General features: G+C 44.4%; 2 protein-coding genes across 3 annotated transcripts; both read right to left on the reverse strand.

Moving 5' to 3' along the window:
- Positions 1 to 6,806: 6,806 nt before the first annotated feature.
- Positions 6,807 to 13,910, reverse strand: ckap2l (cytoskeleton associated protein 2-like). Of its 2 annotated transcripts, XM_058071872.1 has the most exons (10): positions 13,668 to 13,910; positions 13,049 to 13,115; positions 10,774 to 10,834; positions 9,644 to 10,689; positions 9,002 to 9,197; positions 8,061 to 8,219; positions 7,907 to 7,967; positions 7,655 to 7,823; positions 7,440 to 7,488; positions 6,807 to 7,364 (listed from the first exon to the last, which is right to left on the reverse strand). In XM_058071872.1, exons 1-10 carry the CDS (start codon positions 13,708 to 13,710, stop codon positions 7,179 to 7,181), a joined length of 2,037 nt encoding a protein of 678 aa, XP_057927855.1. In that variant the 5' UTR covers positions 13,711 to 13,910; the 3' UTR covers positions 6,807 to 7,178. The 2 variants fall into 2 exon arrangements, with proteins under 2 accessions (XP_057927855.1, XP_057927854.1); XM_058071871.1 differs by having other exon boundaries at positions 6,807 to 7,488; positions 13,668 to 13,902.
- A 439-nt stretch (positions 13,911 to 14,349) lies between these two features.
- Positions 14,350 to 17,093, reverse strand: il1b (interleukin 1, beta). Its single transcript, XM_058071912.1, has 4 exons — positions 16,849 to 17,093; positions 15,698 to 15,862; positions 15,396 to 15,529; positions 14,350 to 15,291 (listed from the first exon to the last, which is right to left on the reverse strand). The coding sequence occupies exons 1-4, from the start codon at positions 17,048 to 17,050 to the stop codon at positions 15,070 to 15,072; spliced, it is 723 nt and encodes a 240-aa protein (XP_057927895.1). The 5' UTR covers positions 17,051 to 17,093; the 3' UTR covers positions 14,350 to 15,069.
- Between the last annotated feature and the right edge of the window lie 3,966 nt (positions 17,094 to 21,059).

Raw genomic sequence — 21,059 nt, forward strand, 5'->3', positions numbered from 1 at the left:
CCAGTCTTTAGCTGCCAACAACCGTTTCACCATGGGACCCAAGGACCGTTGTTCATGTCCTGGGGCCACAGCCAAAGAGATGTGTGGCGCCGAATCAGGGGTGCCTTTGTACCAGGCCTGTTCCAACTTAACAAAATAGATGCTGGCCGCCACCCCCTCAGGACCTGCGAAAAGACGAGAAGAATTTAACCACCACTCCATACCTTCAATTTCTTCAAATTCTTCCTGATATGTCATATCCTGTTGTGTGTCGTAAAACAATGTGCAATGTAACGGGGTGGTGGGAGACATATACGTGGCCTTGGACAGGAGCCATGGTTTCCACGTCTCATAGACGGACACCACACTGCTCGGTGACGAAGTCCGAGTCAGAAGGCACCAATAAATGTCGGCTGTTGTGGTTGCCGGCAGTTGTTTGAGCAGGTATTGTCCTCCTGTACTTTGGTTGTTGGCAGTCCACTGTCGTGCCGTCTGGCAACGTCAGGGTTAAACCAGAGTCTGTGCACAAAATAGTAGCATTAGAAGCAGTCAATATGTCACGACCAAGCAAGTTCAGCGGTGCGTCCAGGGCATGGATGATCATGACCAGCAGGGGGTGGTTGAGAAGCCGCTTGCTGTTGCTGAGGTCGGTGGAATGGGCCGCCCCGCCCACGTGAGCCTCCTTGTGACTGCATGCCTTGTGGCTGCTGTTGTTGTGGGAGCGACTGCGGTGGTCCTGATGGTGGCCACTGTCCAGTGCAGGTGAGGCAATCACCTGCTAATTGTACTGTTTTGAGTGGCATTGTGTTCTTTGTGAAAACAAGAAGTTTACTTCATGAAAATTGTGCCAAAACTCAGAGAATTGTGTGTAGTGTGTTGTAGATCTGCAGTCTGAGTGTAACGCAGGATTTGTGCTCTGCATTGTAGACATCAAGTCATGGATGGCAGAGAATTTCCTGCAGCTCAACCAGGACAAAACTGAGGTTTTGGTTATAGGTCCTGAAGGCCAGAGAGAGAAACTTTTGCCAAAATTACAGGATCTTAAACCAGTCGAATCTGTTAAAAATTTGGGCGTGATTTTTGACTCTGTTCTAAATTTTATCCCATATATCAAAAATATAACAAAAATAGGTTTTTATCACCTTAACAACATAGGCCAGTACGGAGGTGCTAATGCATGCTTTTATATCCTGTCGTAATGCCCTGCTCTCTGGTCTTCCCAAAAATAGTATTTTAAATCTCCAATTGTTATAGAACTCAGCCGCACGTGTGCTGACGAGGACCAGAGGGCGGGAGCACATTACACCGGTTTTAAAGTCGCTGCATTGGCTCCCCGTGCTCCCCTCCCTTTAATGTGGGGGTCCGCCCGTCTGTCGGAGTCGGGGGGCCCGGGTGCTGGTCCCCCGATGGCACGGCCTGAGGCTCCTCCCAGTGTGGACGGCCCCAAAGGTGGCATTTCCTTGATCCTCAGTGCCATGCCATGTCTCCCTCCTGTGTGTCATTGTGTGTGATTGTGTGTGTGTGTGTGTGGGTCTAGTATGGAGGGTGGGAAGGAAGGGCTTTCTTTTGTTTCTTTGTTTTTTCCTTTTAATTGTGGTAATTGTTTTAATTCTGTAAAGCACTTTGTGTTGCATGTCTTTGCAGGAAAAGTGCTATACAATTAAAGTTTGATTTAGCAGACTTGGTTCATGAAGTTGGTGCATTGGTTACATGTTGTGGTCATTGTGTCTCAGGCATCACAAATTGTGTGTAAACAATCGAGAAAAACTGTAAGATAAGGCTGGCGGCAAAGTACACACGGTACACACCTTTACATGCTGTTGCTTGCTTCCAGCATGGTGATCTTCTGTAAAAATTTGTGCTAGTTGTCCGAAGAAGGGGTGGGATTTTGGACGACGTCTGACCTGGAAGTTTGTTATGTCCTGACAAAAAGTGAAGACATAGTTTCGACTTGAGAGAAACAGCTAGCATGTAGGAGCTACCAGTGTATTGAAGGAAACACAAAAACCCTCCAAAAAAACACCAACAATGTTCTACTGACAAGCCAAGCTACAACAACACTGTCGTTGTAGCAGCTGAATCAAAAGAAGTATTTTTCTGACGGTAGCATGGCTACCGAGAGGTAACGGGACACCAACCTCGACCGACAAGCATATGAACAACTCCGAATAGACACCCGAATGATCTGGAAGGTATTAGCTCACGTTAGCTGGACTGTGTTGTGCTACCATGTGCTACATGCTCCATGTATCACTATCAATATCTATCAACGGTGAATTACTCCATGGACGGTTGGTCGTCTGGTCCACCTGATTTTGTGTAGACGGAAAAAAATGTCGATACTTGCAGGGTTTGTAAGTGCTGACAATTCTTTGTTTTGTTGTGATGCGCTCTAAAAATAGACAAAATTTCCATCGATACACTGCTGCTGTGTTCATGTTTAAAATGATCTGTATACTGCAAGTTTTACATGTTATCATGAATGTACCCGTTACTGCATCCTCCATCGCTGTTCATTTTTTGTGGACTGGCTCATTGGCTGACTTTTGTGTGTGCAATTCTAGTGATTAAAAATAAAAACAGCCTATGAACAAGCCAAGCCTGGTCCTTGATGAAGAACTGCATAGTGGGATATTGAGTGTTTTAGTCTTCTGCGTCGCCTGATTGGTTGTAGACGGTCTCCTAGATAACCGTGTGTCAACGCCGACCAAACGCTCTGCACCCAAATGGCAGAAGAAGACAGCCGCCTCACAACAAGCCGGACCCCCAGCAGGAGCCAACTGGGGGAAATAAACACAACAGCAGAAGCAACACACTTCAACAAGGACACAAAAACACCACAGTTGAACGGCGAAGAGCCACGGCCAGAGGAGCGAAACACGTGGGGGTCACTTAATAATTTCTTGTGTCCGACAAAGGATGTTGTCCATTAAAATTCGAATGAAATTTGAACTTTGTGTTCAAAGAGATAAATGTGAGCAAATGTTGACGCCTGTCTGAGAAATGGGGATGGGGTTTTACAACCTTAAAAACACATATTTGTAACAAATATATATATACTGGCTATTATTGTTTTGGGAACAAACCATAAACCCTCGTTGGAGGTTTGTTAGAGGGCTTCATAGTTGAAAGGGGTGTGTCCCATAACGTGCATCGCTGGCGCCCACGTGCCAACTGTTTTCCTCTCTTTGCATTGCAGAGACCAGGGAAAGAGTGAGTGCAACTGTGACATTTCAGGACAAGCCTGTTGGGAATGCTAATCAATGTTATGTGATAAGCGTCAGAGGAAAAAAACTCAAAATTCTCTGGAGAACAATGAGCCGGGAAAAGATGGTTGATAGTCTGCCTGTGACCCCGCCATAGCATTCCACAGCAGGAAGAGCTGCGAGCGTGGCCTCACCTAAACTTTCCAGAAATTCCCGTCATTGAGGCAGATGCGTTCGTAGATGTTTGTCACGTCAAAAAAAACTCCACAGGCACTTTTCTTTTATTTACTTTGCAAGACAAACTTATCGGCCAGTGTTCAACATCTTGAAATAATAATAATCAGCCCATTGGCTTGCTTCCAGCTGCCATGGAATTGGGCTTTACAGAACCAGAAAGTAAAACGGGCTCTGGATCCCGGTTTAGGAGTAGGATTGGCATTCCTGGCTCCCCAAAAAGCTTTGGACACGGTGAATTTCAATTTCTCTGATGCTGCTGTGAGATGATCACATCATATTTAGGCAATCGCTCTGAAGATTAAAGTCACTACAGGCATTCCTCAGGGATCAATCTTAGGTCCATTACCAATGGTCTGTGTATGTGGGGGCTGCCCCCCCCCCGGAGAGTACAGAGTGCAGACATATCCACAGTTATCTTACTCAGCATGCAATGTGACTCTAGAATACAGGGAGGAGAGAAAAGGTAGCAAAGAGGAACTATGAACTATCTTCATCACAACAACAAAAACCAAAGCGATTTGGTTGAACCCCACAAATCGTACAATCAAAAAAACAAAAGGCACTTATTTACGAGGCAAACCCCTCCAAATGTACGTTACACTTAAACAGATGACACATTAAGCAGCAGAAGGCATTGTCAAGCACGGACTGGCACACAGCAGCGACTTGGAGGGCAAACCGAATGCAAATGCTAACTTGCAGATGAGAGTCACGATGACATGTTAAAATGTCTGACACTTCTTTGTGTCAATGAAGTGGATAAGTGATAAGATCAGTGGATAAAGATGCACCCCCCTGTGAATGATTGGCACTTCTTGACCAACCACCGCTGGTCTGTGAAGCGGTGAAGTTCACGCCACGGGAGGCTCTATCCAGGCACAAGAAGTTAGATCTTTTGACGGAGACAAACAGTGCAGGGTCCGCTGCGGTCCGCAGGCTGAAGAAGTTGCCCGCCCCGACGTTGACTCTCTTAAAGGCACAGGACCTGGTCACATCCTTGGGAATGTTGTTGCCCTTCCATTGCTTCAGCTGGCAAGAAACCAAACAATGTACACGTTTAAGAAATAGCAAGCATAACAAGAATAGCACTCTGAGAGCGCAGACCTCCGCCTAGGTGTTTATGTATCTACATATGACAACGGCTAGAAATGCTGCTATGTTAATGTTAACATGCCAGCGATGCTAATATTAGCATGCTAACACCCAACATAACAGTGCTTAAAGTGTTTAAATGCATGTCTATAAAACAGCTAGAAATGTTGCTATGCTAATGTTAGCATGCTAACAATCCAAATGTTACGTTTAGTATGCTAACACCTAGCATGACAGTGCTAAATCTTTATTTAAGTGCCTACCTATGAAAAAGGCAAAAAATGCTACTATGCTAATGTTAACATTCTAGCATCCGAGCATGGGTGGAGAAATGTGGGGGTAGCCGCAGGTAATTTGTTTTAAGGGAAAGGGTGAATTTTGGGAAAGAGAAATGGAATATATTTTTCTTACTTTGAGTGAGCTGGTCTCGATCGTCAGCCACAAGTGGGAACGACCCTCACAGACAAAGAAAAACAGGCATTCGCCTTCTTCGTGTAGCTGGAGCTTGGCACCTGCAGAGTGTGACGATAACCACAGAACCAGGAAGTCATGAGTATCACTTCAATATATCATATATAATATCATGTAGTCATGAGATTAAAAAAACAAGCTATCAGTGTAGTCATAATTAGGAGATAAAAAGTCAAAATTAGGAGTTAATTAATCATTAATCATAATTGCAAGACAGTCATAATTATGACAAAGACATTTAAAATTATGAGAAGAAAGTCATAATTAAGTCAAAATTCAAAAATAAAAAGTTGAAATTATGAGACAAGTCAAAATTATAAGTTAGTCATAGACAGACATAAACATTTAAAATTATGAGATAAGAAAGTCATAATTTTGAGATAAAGTCAAAATGATGAGATTAAAAAGTCATAATTATGAGATAAAGCCGAAAAGATTAAAGTTAAAATCATGATAAAAGGTCATAGATCAAAAGTCAAAATTTGAGATACACTGAAATTATGAGATGAAAAGGTCCAAATTATGAGTTAACTCGTCAAAACGATGACATAAAAAGTTAAAATGACTCATGAGAGACTCATGAGAGAGAGTAAGACATAGTTATGACAAAGTCAAAATTCTGAAAGAAAAAAATGAAATGGTGACTTTTGAATGTGATTTGATGAAACAATAAATGCCATCAAACTTCCGGTGTCAGAAAGGGGCGTCCGTGTACCGCGTGACCGAGTGGCGTGCAAATGGCCGATGCCCTTGAGACGTACCATCCCTGGCTCCGTGCGGGATGTCGGCGAGGCATGGTTTGCATTCACGGCGGGACTTCTTGAACGTCAGGAATTTGCCGTCTCGTGTCTTCATGAAGATGGGCGGGTCTTGGTGCTGCATGACGTCAAATCTGCGCATGCAGTGTGAACACGACACGACACACTTCCAACACTGGAATCTATAGACAAGCAGTTTGTTTGACATTGATCTCAATGCAATAACGGTCATCTTAAAAGAATTACGTTCCGCTATACTGGAAACAAAATAAAGTCATATGGTTTGGAGAAAAAAAGAAATCGGAATATTTCTACATATTACCACCAACATAAATGTCCGTCACCCAAAAAGTGAGAGAGCCTCAAATGAATTTTTGGAATAAAAAAACTGGATAAGCATAAAGTCATATTATAAAGGACAATAGTTTTAGGATAGTTGCAATATTTCATTTTTTTAAAATGAGAATATCTGTCCATTTTCTGTACCGTTTATCCTCATGGGGGTCGCAGGCATGCCGGAGCCTATCCCAGCTGTTCAATGCACTCTAAAAGTTGAAGGCAATAATGGAGTATACAAAAAGTGGAAATAAGAATCACGTTGTAAATAATCACCAAGAAACAAACAAAACCATCTGCTGACCTTTACATGACCTTTGGAAAAGCATCCGGTATTGAAATAAGCAAACGTATCCAACATCTTATCTTGGATGGAGGCGTACTTACCCTGGGTGAGGCTGAAGCTGGACGAGTGGAGATGAGCGGGGGACCACAGCCTTTTATACAGTGCAGGATGACGTCCCGCAGAGGAAGCACAGGAAGCTTGTGATGCAAGCACCAAGTGCCTGAGGATATTCTCAATCATCCCGGTCATCGGATCATCAGGGTATTCCGCCAATCCCAACCCGTCTTCCGCTGCAACTTTGTTTTTCTAATGACAACCTGAGGCCGCATCAGGGTGGCCTGCGTAGGGGGTGCAGCTCCAGCTCGCCCCCTACTGGCCAAGATGGTGGGTACATTTTTTTGCCCCTTCGCCACAGCTGAAACAAAAACCCTCCAGTGGCCAATATAAAAGTTTTTATTAACTATTTTAAGCAACATGAAAAGGTAAGAACTGTACATAAGACCACAAGAGAAGTGACATAAAACGAAGGGAATTTTTTATCGCTGTGGCTTGAGCAGTGTGTATAAGTTTCTGGTTCCACCTCTTTGACATCACTGCTGCCCAACTACGATGGTCGGAATAAGCCAAAGAAAAAGCAACGGTGGCATCATTCGAGGATTTCGACTGCCGAGGCATTTTTCATATTTGGAATAAAAGCAGTTTTGCTGTTTACAAATCCTCCCAGCCGCTCCACTGCCAACAGTTTGGAGGATGGCTGCCATCAACACACATCGCTTACATTGATGTCATGGGCGGGTGTACCTAATGTTGTGGTCAGGCCTCCTCCTCCCTCAAAAGCTGGACAAATATTTTGTCTTGGAGCGCCTCGTTCTCCCTGAAGACGTACATCGGCGTGCCGTCGGTGGAGCTCCTTTCGCCGGCCATCTGTTGCGCCGCGCCCTCCGTCTCCTCTTGGGCGGCCAGCAGGTCGCTGTAGGAGGCCACGCAGGGGTCGTGCTCCTGGAGGGACGGCGGGTATGGCAGTGACATCGTCTCGATGCGCACCGAGCGCCTCACAGGCGTGAAGAAGAGCACCTTCTGGCCGTTCACTCGCTTGGGCTCCCTCTGCTGGCTTGAAGGGGGGCTGCAGGAGGATGGAATTTGATCTTGTACTCTTATTTTTCACACAAAAGTATCGAAAGTTGAGCCTTGATGCTGGATTTTATACATATGAATATTTAGAGGCCTGATTTTCCTTATTATAGGTTATGCCAACACTGAGAAGCCCCCTTTGAGTAGATGGGACTCACCCCGGAGTGGCTGTGATCTTGTACTTGATGGTAGACGAGCATCCTTTCTCGCCATGGATGAGGGCTCTGACCGGTTTCGGGGGAGTCACCGCCGTGTCGTCGTTACTCTCTGCATCGCTTTCCACTTGGTTTGGAGTTTGGCAACCTTCTCTGCCGTCGCCTTGACAGGCTGGCCAAGCCAAGTAGGTGCAGAGTTAGGGAACATGAACTGTAGCCTGTGTAACATTAAAGTGGTCCAAGCATGTCCCCTACCTCGGCTCTCATCCTTCTTCTTCAGGATGTCAAACATCACCGTCCTCAGCTCGTCCACCGGCTGGAGGGGGGAAACAAAGACAAGTGCAGGAAACCCAAAAATGTGCTCGGCGACATCGACCAATGCCGTTTTCATCAGAAGGGGACCCCTTACCTCCAGCACTACGCTTACGGCTTCCTCAAACATGGGCAGGACGTCCAGGTTGCCCTCCTGCTCCATCAGGCGGGCCTTACAGATCCAGAACTTGGCAAACTTCTGGGACACGGGCGGCAGGCGGGAGAGGACCTCCCTCACCTGCTGGCCTTGGCAGCCCTGCGGGCGCAGAGCAAGGGATAAAGGTCACATTGTGGCCCACAATCTCCACAATTATTTCACATAATCTCCCAAAAAGAAGTAACTTTTGGACCAAGCCGGAAGGTACAAATGGTTTACGTTGACAGCGCCACAGTAGCACCAACGTGGCCGAGGGACTTTAAGGTGTTTTGCGTGATTTCTGGTGTGGTGGTGAACCTAATCATGTTCTGCCAACAATGTTTCCCCCCAGACAAGAGAAGATGTTGTGGAACTGTGCGTTACAATCATACATGCCCAGTTTTTTATGTTTTGGATTTATCGGTATGACGTCCTAATGCGGGCTGTACGGCGGACGAGTGGTTAGCTCGCAGACCTCACAGCGAGGAGACCAGGGTTCAATCCCACCCTTGGCCATCTCTGTGTGGAGTTTGCATGTTCTCCCCGTGAATGCGGTTTTCTCCGGGTACTCCGGTTTCCTCCCACATTCCAAAAACATGCTAGGTTAATTGGCGACTCCAAATTGTCCATAGGTATGAATGTGAGTGTGAATGGTTGTTTGTCTATATGTGCCCTGTGATTGGCTGGCCACCAGTCCAGGGTGTACCTGACCTCTCGCCCAAAGACAGATGGGATAGGCTCCAGCACCCCCCGCGACCCTTGTGAGGATAAGCGGTAGAAAATGAATGAATGAACGTCCTAATGCTGTGGACCGTGTTTTGTCCCCATGCCAACTGGGGCAAGTGGGAGGAATCAGTGGGAGGGAGAGATTCTTAGAAGCAACACCACATCTGCGTGCGTACCTCGGCAAGCAGCTTAATGCAGTCGGACAGGGATCTTTCCACGGCGGCGATAACGCGGCGAGCGTCGTCCTCCAGCTTCAACGTGGCCCAGAAAGGTCGAGGCAAGGCCGCAGCCCGCCTGGCCGGCGGCTTTACTGGCAAGGGAGGTCGCTTGTAGGAAATACCCTTGGCTTCCCGCCACGCCTGCAGTTTCCTCCTAGACGTCACAGGTCACATTGGAAACGCATGCAGTCAAACTTGGGAGGTGAAAAACATGCAGAAAAAAACTGGACCTACTTTCAAAATACCTGCCAAATAATAATTGTGTGTTCTGACATTGATATCAGCCACTTCTTTTTACTAAAGGTTTTGGCTTGAGCCGTATAGAGTTGCTGAAAAGTGGGTCGACACACAGCTGTTGTCAACACAACTCACAGCACGAGGGAGTAGCAAGACAACTACGGGGCGGTGGGAGCGTCGTGGTCTGGGGCTGCACGAGTGCTTTCACTGCAGTCTATTTGGACAATAATGGCTGTGTGTGGACTCTCAGTGGAGAGTAAACCCGTACGGCAGTACAAGCTGTACACGGACTACTCTAATGCATGTCCAAGTTTGGGATATACTATTAAGAGGTGACCTTTGAATTGTTCTTCCTGTACTTACATTCTGTCCTCTTGCTCAGCCGTCACCTTCTTTCCCACAGTTTGGGGCTTTGGCGCCTTCATAACGGGAGGCGGCTTCAGTTGGCTGACGTTTGGTCTCTTTGGACCGGTCTTAATTGAGGCGTCCGCCGCCTTGTTTGCCGTCTTGGGTTTCGCCACCTGTGCCGCAGCTAGAGGCACTCTGCCGGTTACCTTGGCAACGCACCCCCTCGCCGCCATTCCTCCGTGAGCTTTGGAGTGCTGGCTCGTCTGCCTCGCCTGGGGCTCAGGCCGCCGCTGTTCCGGCTGACCGGGTGGTTTGTGTGGTGCTGTACGTGATGAGGAGGTGGTGAATGTTGATTTCGGCTTAAGAGAAGACAGTTGTGACTGTTTGACGGGGATGGCTTTGGAGCGAGACACGTTGGCCTCCTGGGTCGTGTTGGTGACCCGACAAGGGGCAGTCGGTCTCTGGCGGACTGGGATTTTCTTCACCTGAGCCGCGGAGGAGGTTTGGGAGACGGGGCGGGAAGACGAGACGTGGCATTGCGGAGCAGCAGCGCTGGGATTGGCCGTCCGAATCGGGATTGGCCTGGTGACTTTGGGTGGGATCATTGCGGGTATGAGACCCGTCCTTGTTTTGACCATGGGCCCCAGACTCATCCGGTAAGTATTTACCGGGAAGGAACCGGCTGTATTTGATGCAGGCCTCAATGTGCTGCCGGTGTTCTTGAGAAGCGGAAGGTGGACAGTGGATGATGCTTTCCCTGCAAGCAGCATCCTGACTCTGGTCTGCTTGGTGGGAAGACTGTCTGCTTTCAGGTCGGACTTGGAGGACAGGCTGGACGTCGCTGTGGAAGATGGCTTTTCAGTGAGCGTTGACCGGAGACTAAGCAAACCTCCGGCTTTCTGCGGGCCAGTCCGGATGTTGCTGTGTAGACTCTCTTTCTTTGGAGCAAAGAATGTTTTTCTGGAAGGTTTTTGGTTGGCGAGAGGAGCCAAAGGTTGAGTGTTTTTGTCTCTCTGTCTGCATTTGATGGTGGTAGTTTTATTTTCTTTGCCCTTGAGCAGCTGCAAAAAGAAGAACAACATGTAATTCCCCCAAGGAGCCATACTTCCACACTTGCTACGATTTTTTTAACCAATATCAAGCACCTGGAGGGTAGATGGCCGCCAAGTCTCAGGCTTCCCGGCTGGACCATTACAGAGGTTTGGCCTGAGGAGTAAAATGCATACAACCAATCAAAGAGCCAGAAAATTAGTTGAGTTTTTTTTTTTTCTTTTTACATAAAAACAGTGTTAACCCTTAGATGCATGAGTGACTGGACCCTACACACTTCCATAAGTGGGTCAAAAATGACCCATATTAGAATCAATGTGTTTTTAAGCCAGTTTTGGCATTTTGGTTAGGAATAATCACTTGTATGATATTTAGTATTATATTTAGGACCACACAAGAATGATTTCATGTTAGAAACATCTTAATTTTTCACTTTTTAACATCTTTGAAAAATAAAATTATCCCGTACAACAATGGAAAATGTGAGGATCCATTGTGTGTTTCCACTTGTCTCACTTGATGTTGCGACCTGTGTTTCTCAATCTACTACACAACTGCTGGACAATGTTTTCCCCAGATTCTTCTGAACTGCTCCCCATGGTTGTCTCCCAGTGTAAACTATACCATCTATTGCATTGGGGATGCGGGCATCACAAAGCCAGAAGATCTTTAGGCCATACTTGGCTGGCTTGCTTGGAAATATGAAACTTGCACCTACCCCTGAATGGCACATGCTGTCACTCTTCACTGTCCACAGTGACACAATCACTGGGGATGAATCACTTTTTGCAGCTGACCAGGAACAGGTCCCATACATAGCGGAAGGCCATGTGGTCTGTTTCGAATAAGAAGGCTCAGATCAGCTTCTTATTGAAGCACAGGGTACGGCGAATGTCTTCAAATCTTCCAACAGCCACAGAGGCCTTGTACATGGGATTATGTAGAGGACGCCCCAGCAGCTCATGGGCAGACACATCCCAGTTCTTCTAACTTCCTGCAAGCAGGGCCAATCCAATGAAGGCCATGATTCCATCTTTGGTGACTTTTTTCCATTCTTTTCCTTTAGCTGTTGCTACTCTCCGTCCTTTGTGCACTTCATCGCCTCTTGTATTGAAAGTGATAGCGATAAAGAGTTCCCATGCATCTTTTGGTGAGACAGTGGGGCTAAGCCCTTGTGCAGGCCCCAACCCACTTCTGAGGATATTCGGGCTCTCTGTTCTGCCCTGGGTGGGAGGTAACTTGCTCCAGTAAGAGACCTTCCGACTCATTCTGTCGAACATGATTTGGACACTTTCTTCGTCAGAGGACACATAAGAGGAATCTTCTGAGTCAGGTTGATCCTGTTCAGTTGGATTTCCAGGTGGACGACTGCCACTGCCACTTGGACAAAAGTCTGGGTTATCAGACATTTCAGACTCAGAGTCCAACCCCGTTGCTGCCTCTCCATCATCCAGCATCTTTAAGACCATTTCAGCTGTGTATCTAGCAGCCAAGGCATGGATGAGGAAACATAATGTTTTCAATAGATCAATATGTAATGTGTATATAATTTGGTGAACCTCCGCCTGGCTTGTTCATTCCGCACATTGTTTGCACTGTTGTACAGTATCCCAATGCTATAGTATTCCAGATGTTGTTGTTACATTACATGTATTAGCACTTGATGTGTAAAATAATCTTCTGATACAGTTTGCGTGGTCTACAGTTAATTTATTCCTGACAGCCAAAAATGATAAGAATCAAAGGTTCCTATTGGATTCCATAGAAAATGCATGCACTTATGGAAGGTTGGGGTAGTAACACAAAAACAAACATTTCTTAAAATGTATAAAAGGTAAGGAGGAATTTTTGAGGAATACCTGGAATATGAAATAACAATTTTTCATTACAAAGATATTTCAAGAAAACAACCCGACCGGGTCATTTTTGACCCAGTTATGCATCTAAGGGTTAATTAATATATTGTATGAATGGATATAAATGCTATAGTGATACATTGTGCGTGTAGCCTATTTGTTGCACATATTGACTGCAATTACTTTGAAATAAAATTGCAAAAATGTTTCACTATGTGAACCGGAATCACCTGTCTGCCCTGTTGGAGTTTTTCTGTTCATGTTCTGATGGTTGTTGAAAAAACTTCAATAAATAAGTTTTAATGCACAAAATAAACTGTTTTAAAATAAAATGTTTGGACATCCCTGTGTTAGACCCTTACTATATAGTGTACTAAAGTTATTTCCCGTTGAATCATATAATTGTTATGCCCTCATCAACTTGTATCATCAAACGTTTGCTTAAAAAACATGAGGTGCGCTCTTACTAAACGAAAGAACAAAATTGGTCATCTGCAGATGTTTGATGTCTTACTTGGGTGCGACCAAGTTGGACTTCCCTCTCATGGTCAAGTATTCCATCATCTTCTGCTTGCGCAGCTCTGTAACAAAACAAAAAACAAAACAAATGATGCCGGCACTGCCATTAACAACCACATCCTGCTCTTTTCATTGGATGCCTGTGGGGCGCTATGCTAAGTTCATTTTAATACAATGCTCCATCAATCTCAAGTCCTGTACAGGGTAAGTCTGCACTCTTCTCCTCCTGGCCTACATGCTCGGATTTTCCTTTTTTTTACATTTATAAAGGAAAATGCTGGTGTATAACCTGAAAGAATAATTGCGTAAGGCAACATACAGAAAACTGCCCATCAATGGTTCAAATAAATGGAAGGTTGGTAACATTGGGGATACTGTGAGGTTGCAATTTGCACTAGCTTGGCCAACTTGTCAATTAAGGTTGGAGATATATTCACACAAAAGCATCATGGTAGAAGTTTAATATTGTCAGCAAAAGCTACGTAAACTACTAGACTATTTGTTGGGGCTGGGCTAGCATAACAAGTGTTAGCGCAGGGAGTAATGCTAACTGCCTAGCTAGCATCTGGCGCAAACTTAACCAACATTATTGACATTAATCGGAAAAAACAGACCTTTTCTGCTCTTCATAGGAGCCGCGGGATCTTCGTCTTCCATTTTTCTGTTAATGTAGTTACCACGCTTTAACCAATCTTGGTGCTTAAAATGTCTTCTTTCGGCTAAGCTAGCTTGAAAACAATTGGGCTGTAGTGTCGTTTTGAAAGTGCCGGGTCTTGAAGCTTTACTCTCTGGTTGGACAGTTTCAAATTTGCCAACGTCTACGCATGCGCAAGAAACCTACTTACGAGCGACAGACAGCGGCTGCGTCCCAATAGCAGTTTGTCTTGCCCTCGTCGACTTTCCCGAGGCAATTGGTATGATTTCATTGCCGACGTTATACGAATGCATTTTACGCGTCTGCTTCTCCCAAAGAAACGATGTTTGATGTTCATTACTGCTACCCCATGGATGTCTTTTCTCGCATGACTGCGATGCATTGTGGGTAATACCCAACACTCGCTCGTTCCCTCAGCCCTAAAGGGTAGATCTCACCAAGTTCACTTCAGCTTTCAACAACACTTGTGTTGGCGGCGAGGATTCCCCCCGAGGGCAACTCAACCTGCTATTGGAATGCAGCCAGTCAGCCTTTTTTCGTACCATATTTGTTGGTGTTGTGGTGGTGGTGGTGGTGGTGGGGGGGGGGGGGGGGGGTTGATGATCATTAAATAAACAAAACGAAAGGAAATCACACAAATCACAGTTTTATTACACATGGCTGACACAATATTAAAACAATTGTCACAACGCAGAGCTTTAAATAAGTGCTTTTGAAATTGATTTTAAATACATAAATAAATAACTTATATAAATTATTATATAAATATATAGAAAAACATGTATTGTCACATCGTGCTACAAATGAGCAGTCCACAACCTGATCCAGAGGTGCTTTCACCTCTTTTGGTCCACTTCCATCAAAATCTCGCTTCGTTTGCTCACGTTTATCTTGTTTGGTAATCGAAACCAACTGGTCCGAGACCATCTAAAAAAGCTGAATGAAAATGTTGACGAAACTTCAGATCGTAAACGCCATACTGTTAGCATGTTAGCGGTTAGCATGTCATCACACTCTTGCTCAAGCAGCACGTTTTCACCGTGTGAAGGAGGATACATTTCTCGGGATTTTCTCTAAAACATCCCACCTATATAAACCTAACTATTCAAGTTATCCAAAAGCAACATTTTTTGTTGATTAGTAGCGACAACAAAGTCGTTTCAGTCACTCCTGCTCCGATACCTGTTTACGCTCGTCCTTCTGACCAATTGGAGAAGAGAGCAATCTCACGTGGATGATAGTGATGCATTTCGGTACACTCTGATTTTTTTTACCAGACCAAGAGGGGTGTAAACGCTTCTAAAAGCAGTTAAAGCAAATTCTAAGTGTGAAAAGCACCTTTGAGCACCGTGTTTGTGTCTTTAACTCTGCCTTTGGATGTTGAAGTTTATGTAGCGGTTGGCAGTCCGCTGGCACATTTCCACCGGCAAGTTGTCCTCTTCTGCTGTGCTGATGAACCAGTTGGGGAAGTGTGCTGACATGAGGGTGCTGTTGCTCACCCCCAAGTCCCGTTTATAGAAGAGGAAACGCACCATCTCGCTCTCTGAGTCGATCCTCGTCAGACTGCTTCTGTCCTCCAGCGACTGAGGGGTGGCGCAGAAGAGAAAGATATTGTTTAATCGTCAGAACATTCCCCCCCAAAAATAAATGAGAATAATAATAATAAATGAAATAACTGTAGATTTACCTCCAAGTGCAGAGTCGGCCTGTCACCATCCTGGTGGCAGGACAGGTAGAGATCCGTGCCCTTGATGCCCAGAGCCACTGGTCGGGCCTCCGTGTTGGGGGATGGGTGCACGTAGGTGGACATGTTCAGGTGCACTGCGAGGACAAGAGAGAACACATTGGGACACGTACACCAAATATCAATTGTGGCACCGTGTTTCTGAGTTAATTTGTTAGCGTGAGAAAATAAGATTAATATTCATGATTAAATTATTAATTATTATAATATGAATGATACTAGAGACAGTGGACATGCGGGCGCACCTTTGCGGTGGCTGCTTCCTCCCTGCAGCATGACGGCGTGCAGCTCCATGCTGTCACGGAGCAGCACCAAACTCTTCTTCTGGGTGTCGCTCACACTGCACTGGTACTCTCCTGTCCGGTTGAACTGGTCCTGTGAAGCCGGACGACTCTCGGGCATGTTTATCACTGAGGACAAGACAAAGCAGACCGTCAGGTGTGTCCGCTGGGACGGAGACATCAGCACCAATCGGCACTTGCAACCACTTCCTCCTCATTACAAAACACTTGATGAGCTTTGTTTACTTGGAAAATGCCTGAAATAACTTGTGATAGTACAGTATTACCGTAATATGTTACAAATATCTGACAATCCATATATTCAGCAATATCAAAGTAAGTGAAGTATCAATAAAATTGATGACTGTACCATCCCAATTTGTTAAAGAAAGACAGGCAAAATTGTTTGCTTTCATTTTCCATCTTTTCTAGACTTGAAATAACGACTTATATTTGGGACCAACACGGCAACCATACCGTATTAATACAACAACGATGTGATAGTCGACGTACTGAACGATATCTAAGTAAGACAAAGACTAACTTTCTGAATTACCGTAATGACCCGAATATAAGACGACTTGTTTTTCTTTTGTTTAAAAAAATCAGAGACAAAACCAAAGACACTAATTAATCATTTTTGATTTGTTAACATCGTCTCTAGACTTGATCAATCAGATGATCAATTTTTTGAGTCTTATATTCAAGTCATACTATTGTAATACAACCATAATGCGTATTGGGTTATAGCTACTGTACGTATGTAAAAACAGGAGTGATATACTGTAAATATAAATCAGATTAATTAGTGTATTGACTAAAATATAAGACAATGCCTGTTTTTCAAAAAAAAAAAAAAGACAAAAATATTTTTTGATACAAAATGGTCTGATGTTCATGGGGGGTTGGAGGATAGTGTCTTATATTCTGGTCAACATGATACCCGTACTATAACAATACAACCTTTAATTACCGCATGGACCTGAATATAAGACACATGAATGTACTATTAATGTGATATTAGATATGACACTTAGGACACTTTGATACGCAGTATGGATTCTGATACGATACGATATATGGATCGATCGATACCATCTGCCAGCAAGACGTACCTTCAACAATGTCCTCCATCATGATGTTGAGGAGGTTCTCCTCCGTGAATTCGGTGCTCAGCACAGTCTGGGAGCGCTTGCCCTTGAACCTCTCCATGGCGACCACCAGGTTGACCACACGCCTCATGGTCAAGGGGTGACTGGAAATCTCCAGGTCCAGTCCGGCAGGCAGCTTGCCGCATCTTGTTGTCTCGGCGTCCATATTTTTACGAGGGAGGTTGTTCTTTGTCAGAGAAAGATCTCAGCTCACTTTTCTCCTGTTCTGCCTGCATGTTGAAACCCACGTGCTTTTATACCCGACGCTGCAGGGAATTCCCCCGGCCCGCCTTCACCGCACACACGCAGGAGGTGAGGCAATACGGTAATTGAGGTGGTTGATGATGACACGCAGCAGGAAGTCAATCGTAGCTGGACAACACATCTCGGGTCTGACGATCTTCCTGATGGAATTTGCCACCAAAGCCATTGTTGAACAAAAATAACACGAGAGCCCGTCTTAATTTTGCCCTCAAAAAACATCTTGATGATCGCCAAGACCTTTGGGAGAATACTCTGTGGTCTGAACGTTTGGAAAGGTGTGTATCCCATTACATCTACGTAAAAGTAACGTCATGGTAAAATACGGTGGTGGTAGTGTGATGGTCTGGGCTGTTTTGCTGCTTCAGGACCTGGAAGACTTGCTGTGATAAATGGAAGCATGAATTCTGGTGAAGGAGAATGTCCGGCAATCTGTTGGTGACCTCCAACCAAATGTAGATACGGCCTAATCTAAGTCCAGACCTGGATCCTATGGCCTCCAATGTGGCCAGATGACAACAATTCTGCTAAATTCCTCCACAGCTGGAAGAGACTCATTGCAAGTTATCACAAACTTGATTGCTAAGGGTGGCCCAACCACTTGGGGGGGGGGGGCTTTAGGCGGCAAGCATGCATTTTTTTCCTCCCTTAATAATAAAAAGTTTAATTTAACAACGTGTTGAGTTGTGTTGCCATTGCCTAATATTTACATTTGTTTGACGATCTGAAAGATTGAAGTATGACAAACATGCAAAAAACTAAGAAATCAGGACGGGGGGGACACTTTTTCACAGCACTGTCTACACAGGCACATATCAAAGAACAATCCTGGATATTCCCGCCAAGCGTAAGTAGTATCTGATCCTATTTGCCACTTCCTCATAGCAGGAATGGAGTTTTGCTTTAAAGCCAATAAAGTCCTCTTACCTCAGAGGGTGTGTTTATTGTGTGTTTTGTGTTTGCTATTTCATCACTTCCTTCTTTTGCAAGCGTGTCGCATTCGTGAACGTTCCGAAGCAAGAAACAAGAACCTTATCTGTTTTTCTGTATCTGTTCAAGCTAATCCACCTTTCTTGACACTTTTTCAGAAATCAGAAATCACTCCACACACTTTATTGCTCTTACTTATTGTGTGGAAATATGGGCTAATAACTATAAAAGCAATCTTCACTCGCTAAATGTACTGCAAAAAAGGTCAGTAAGGATAATTCATAATGCCGCCTACAGAGAACATACTAACTCCTTATTTCTAAAATCACAAATACTTTAACTTGCTGATATAGTTCATCTTCAAACAGCTAAAATAATGCATAAGGCTAAAAATAACCAATTACCTAAAAATGTCATCCAATACTTCTGTACAAGAGAGGAGAAATATGATCTCAGGGAAGAACTAAATGTGAAACACTTATATGCTAGGACTACGTTAAAAAGCCATAGCATTTCAGTATGTGGAATCAAACTATGGAATGGATTGAGTAAGACCCTCAAACAATGCACAACAATGCATAATGGTACCCATTATGTCATTGCATTGTCATATCACCTTGTACTTCCGTACGTGACAAAAAAAAAAAACTTAAACTATATTAGGAAAGCAGGAAGTGAACAAATGTAACAGTTACTGATTGTAAAAGTACCAGATGGAGGGGTAGGATTTAATAAGCTTGCTTCTTCCTACTCCTTTTGGACATGTGGAACTGTGAACTGATTATGGGATGCACTCAATTGTAATCTGATGCATGTTCAAATGAAATTAAACCATTACCATTAACATTACTTTTCAGGGCATATTAGACACAAGATTCTAGCTCGGTGGCAGCAGTGCTCATACGAACCAACAGGCTTCCTTGTTAACCCGGTTGAACAAGCTAGCATGCTAACTGCGTTAGCATTGTAAGCATGTTAGCATTAAGGCTATTTTTTATAGGTATTAACGTATAGACTAAGCACTACCATGCACGGTTTTAGCATGCTAATAGCTTATCTGTTAGCATCGCTAACAGGCTAACATTAGCATGTTATCTTTTTTGTTTTTTCAAAGATATAAACGTATGTAGTGTTTTTGGTTAGGTTTTAGCATGTTAACATTAGCATACTTATATAGACAGTGTTTTCATTTGTAGTGTTAACATGCTTACCGTTAGCTCAAATGTTAGCTTTTAAGCCATTTTCAGATATATAGACTTACATAAAGACTAAGCAATATTTTTGCTGGTTTGTAGCAGCACGCTAGTTAGCATTGGTTGCATGCTAAAATTAGCATGTTAGCCTCTTTGCTATTTTCAAAGATATAGACTGACATAGCAGGTTTTTTTTATCTCCATCCAACCCCGTCTTCTGCATCTGTCTCTCTCATGTCCTCCTTCACTACATCCATAAACCTCCTCTTTGTCCTTCCTCTACGCCTCCTACCTGGCAGCATCCTTCTACCAATATATTCACTATCTCTCCTCTGGACATGTCCCAACCATCTCCGTCTGGCCTAAAGGACTTTATCTCCAAGGCCTCCATCATGTAGTGTCCCTCTGATGTATTCGTTCCTGATCCTATCCATCCTGGTCACTCCCAATGAGAACCTCAACATCCTCATCTCTGTTCATTCTCACCTCCAGTTCTGCTTCCTGTCTTTTCCTTAGTGCCACTGTCTCTTGACCAAACAACATGGCTGGTCTCACCACAGTTTTGTATACCTTTCATTTCATTTTAGCTGAAACTCTTCTATCACTCATCACAACAGTTTTCTCCAGGCGTTCCATCCTGCCTGCACACGCTTCTTCACCTCCTTTTCAGAATTCAGTCTAGCTCATGCTAGAGCTTTAAAAGCTACAAAAGCAAGAACCCAAAACATTTTTCATAACGGGGTCACACATCATGTAAACGAGCGCTAATCTAGTTGTTCACTGTCACGCCTTATATAAGTCGGTCATGTCTCGACTGGTCGGGTCTAGAAGATTCCCATTGATGCAACACTCCTTCAGTCAAGGAAGGAGTTTCACTTCTGGTGTTTGAGTGGCCCCCATGAACATCCCGCCCCAACAAGCCCGCCACTGACGTCTCTCTCATTATCTTCTTTTATTACGGTAGTGCTGCCTCCTCTCACACATGAATTCCTTCCGTGATGCCAAGCAAAGGCGCACAGTCATAAAAAAGTAAAAAAACTAAACAAGATGACTAAATCTCCTGTTTAACTGCCACGTTGTCAGAGGCGTTCATTCATGCGTTTGGGGCTCACAAACTTTTCCATGGAAGTCTTGAATTTTTTTTTTTAAGCTTTGAAATACAAATATTTTTGAAAATATATACGTGTATATATATATATATATATAAATACAAAAAAGTGACATACACATCTATTAAAAAAGAATGAGAATACAAAATATGAAATACAAAATATGAAAATACAAAATATACAGAATAACAGTATAAATATATGTACACAGTCTGTTTTTGTTTGTTATTCCGGAAGTGCAGTCTGATTGTTTTTCCTAAGAGTCCAAACTGAGCGTTAATGTAACGTATACAATGAAAGTGTCAAAGTGGCAGGATGAGGCAGAGGTGGGGTGTGAAGAGTGTCAGGTGGGGTTCCAGGCCTTGTTGATGAGGCTGACAGCAGACGGGAAGAAACTGTTCTTGTGGCGTGAGGTTTTGGTCCTGATGGACCGCAGCCTCCTGCCAGAGGGGAGCGTCTCGAAGAGTCTGTGTCCGGGGTGAGAGGGATCGGCCACAATCCTTTCTGCACGCCTCAGGGTCCTGGAGGCGTACAGATCCTGGAGGGACGGGAGATTGCAGCCAATCACCTTCTCTGCAGACCGAATGACACGCTGCAGCCTGCCTTTGTCCTTAGCAGTGGCAGCAGATGGTGATGGAGGAGGTGAGGATGGACTCAATGATGGAGGTGTAGAAGTGCACCA

Source organism: Doryrhamphus excisus, chromosome 4 (assembly GCF_030265055.1).
Source record: "Doryrhamphus excisus isolate RoL2022-K1 chromosome 4, RoL_Dexc_1.0, whole genome shotgun sequence".
Taxonomy (NCBI): Eukaryota; Metazoa; Chordata; class Actinopteri; order Syngnathiformes; family Syngnathidae; genus Doryrhamphus; species Doryrhamphus excisus.

What these genes read in the sequence shown, in the direction of transcription:
- ckap2l (XM_058071871.1), bottom strand. Translation starts at nt 13,710, where the DNA reads ATGGAAGACGAAGATCCCGCGGCTCCTATGAAGAGCAGAAAAG. An exon ending in TCCAACTTGGTCGCACCCAA is followed by an intron (nt 10,835 to 13,048) that starts GTAAGACATCAA and finishes TTTACTCCTCAG; the next exon opens with GCCAAACCTCTGTAATGGTC. An exon ending in AAGATCACAGCCACTCCGGG is followed by an intron (nt 7,489 to 7,654) that starts GTGAGTCCCATC and finishes ATCCTCCTGCAG; the next exon opens with CCCCCCTTCAAGCCAGCAGA.
- il1b (XM_058071912.1), bottom strand. Translation starts at nt 17,050, where the DNA reads ATGGACGCCGAGACAACAAGATGCGGCAAGCTGCCTGCCGGACTGGAC. An exon ending in GATGGAGGACATTGTTGAAG is followed by an intron (nt 15,863 to 16,848) that starts GTACGTCTTGCT and finishes TCTTGTCCTCAG; the next exon opens with TGATAAACATGCCCGAGAGT. An exon ending in GGCCGACTCTGCACTTGGAG is followed by an intron (nt 15,292 to 15,395) that starts GTAAATCTACAG and finishes GCCACCCCTCAG; the next exon opens with TCGCTGGAGGACAGAAGCAG.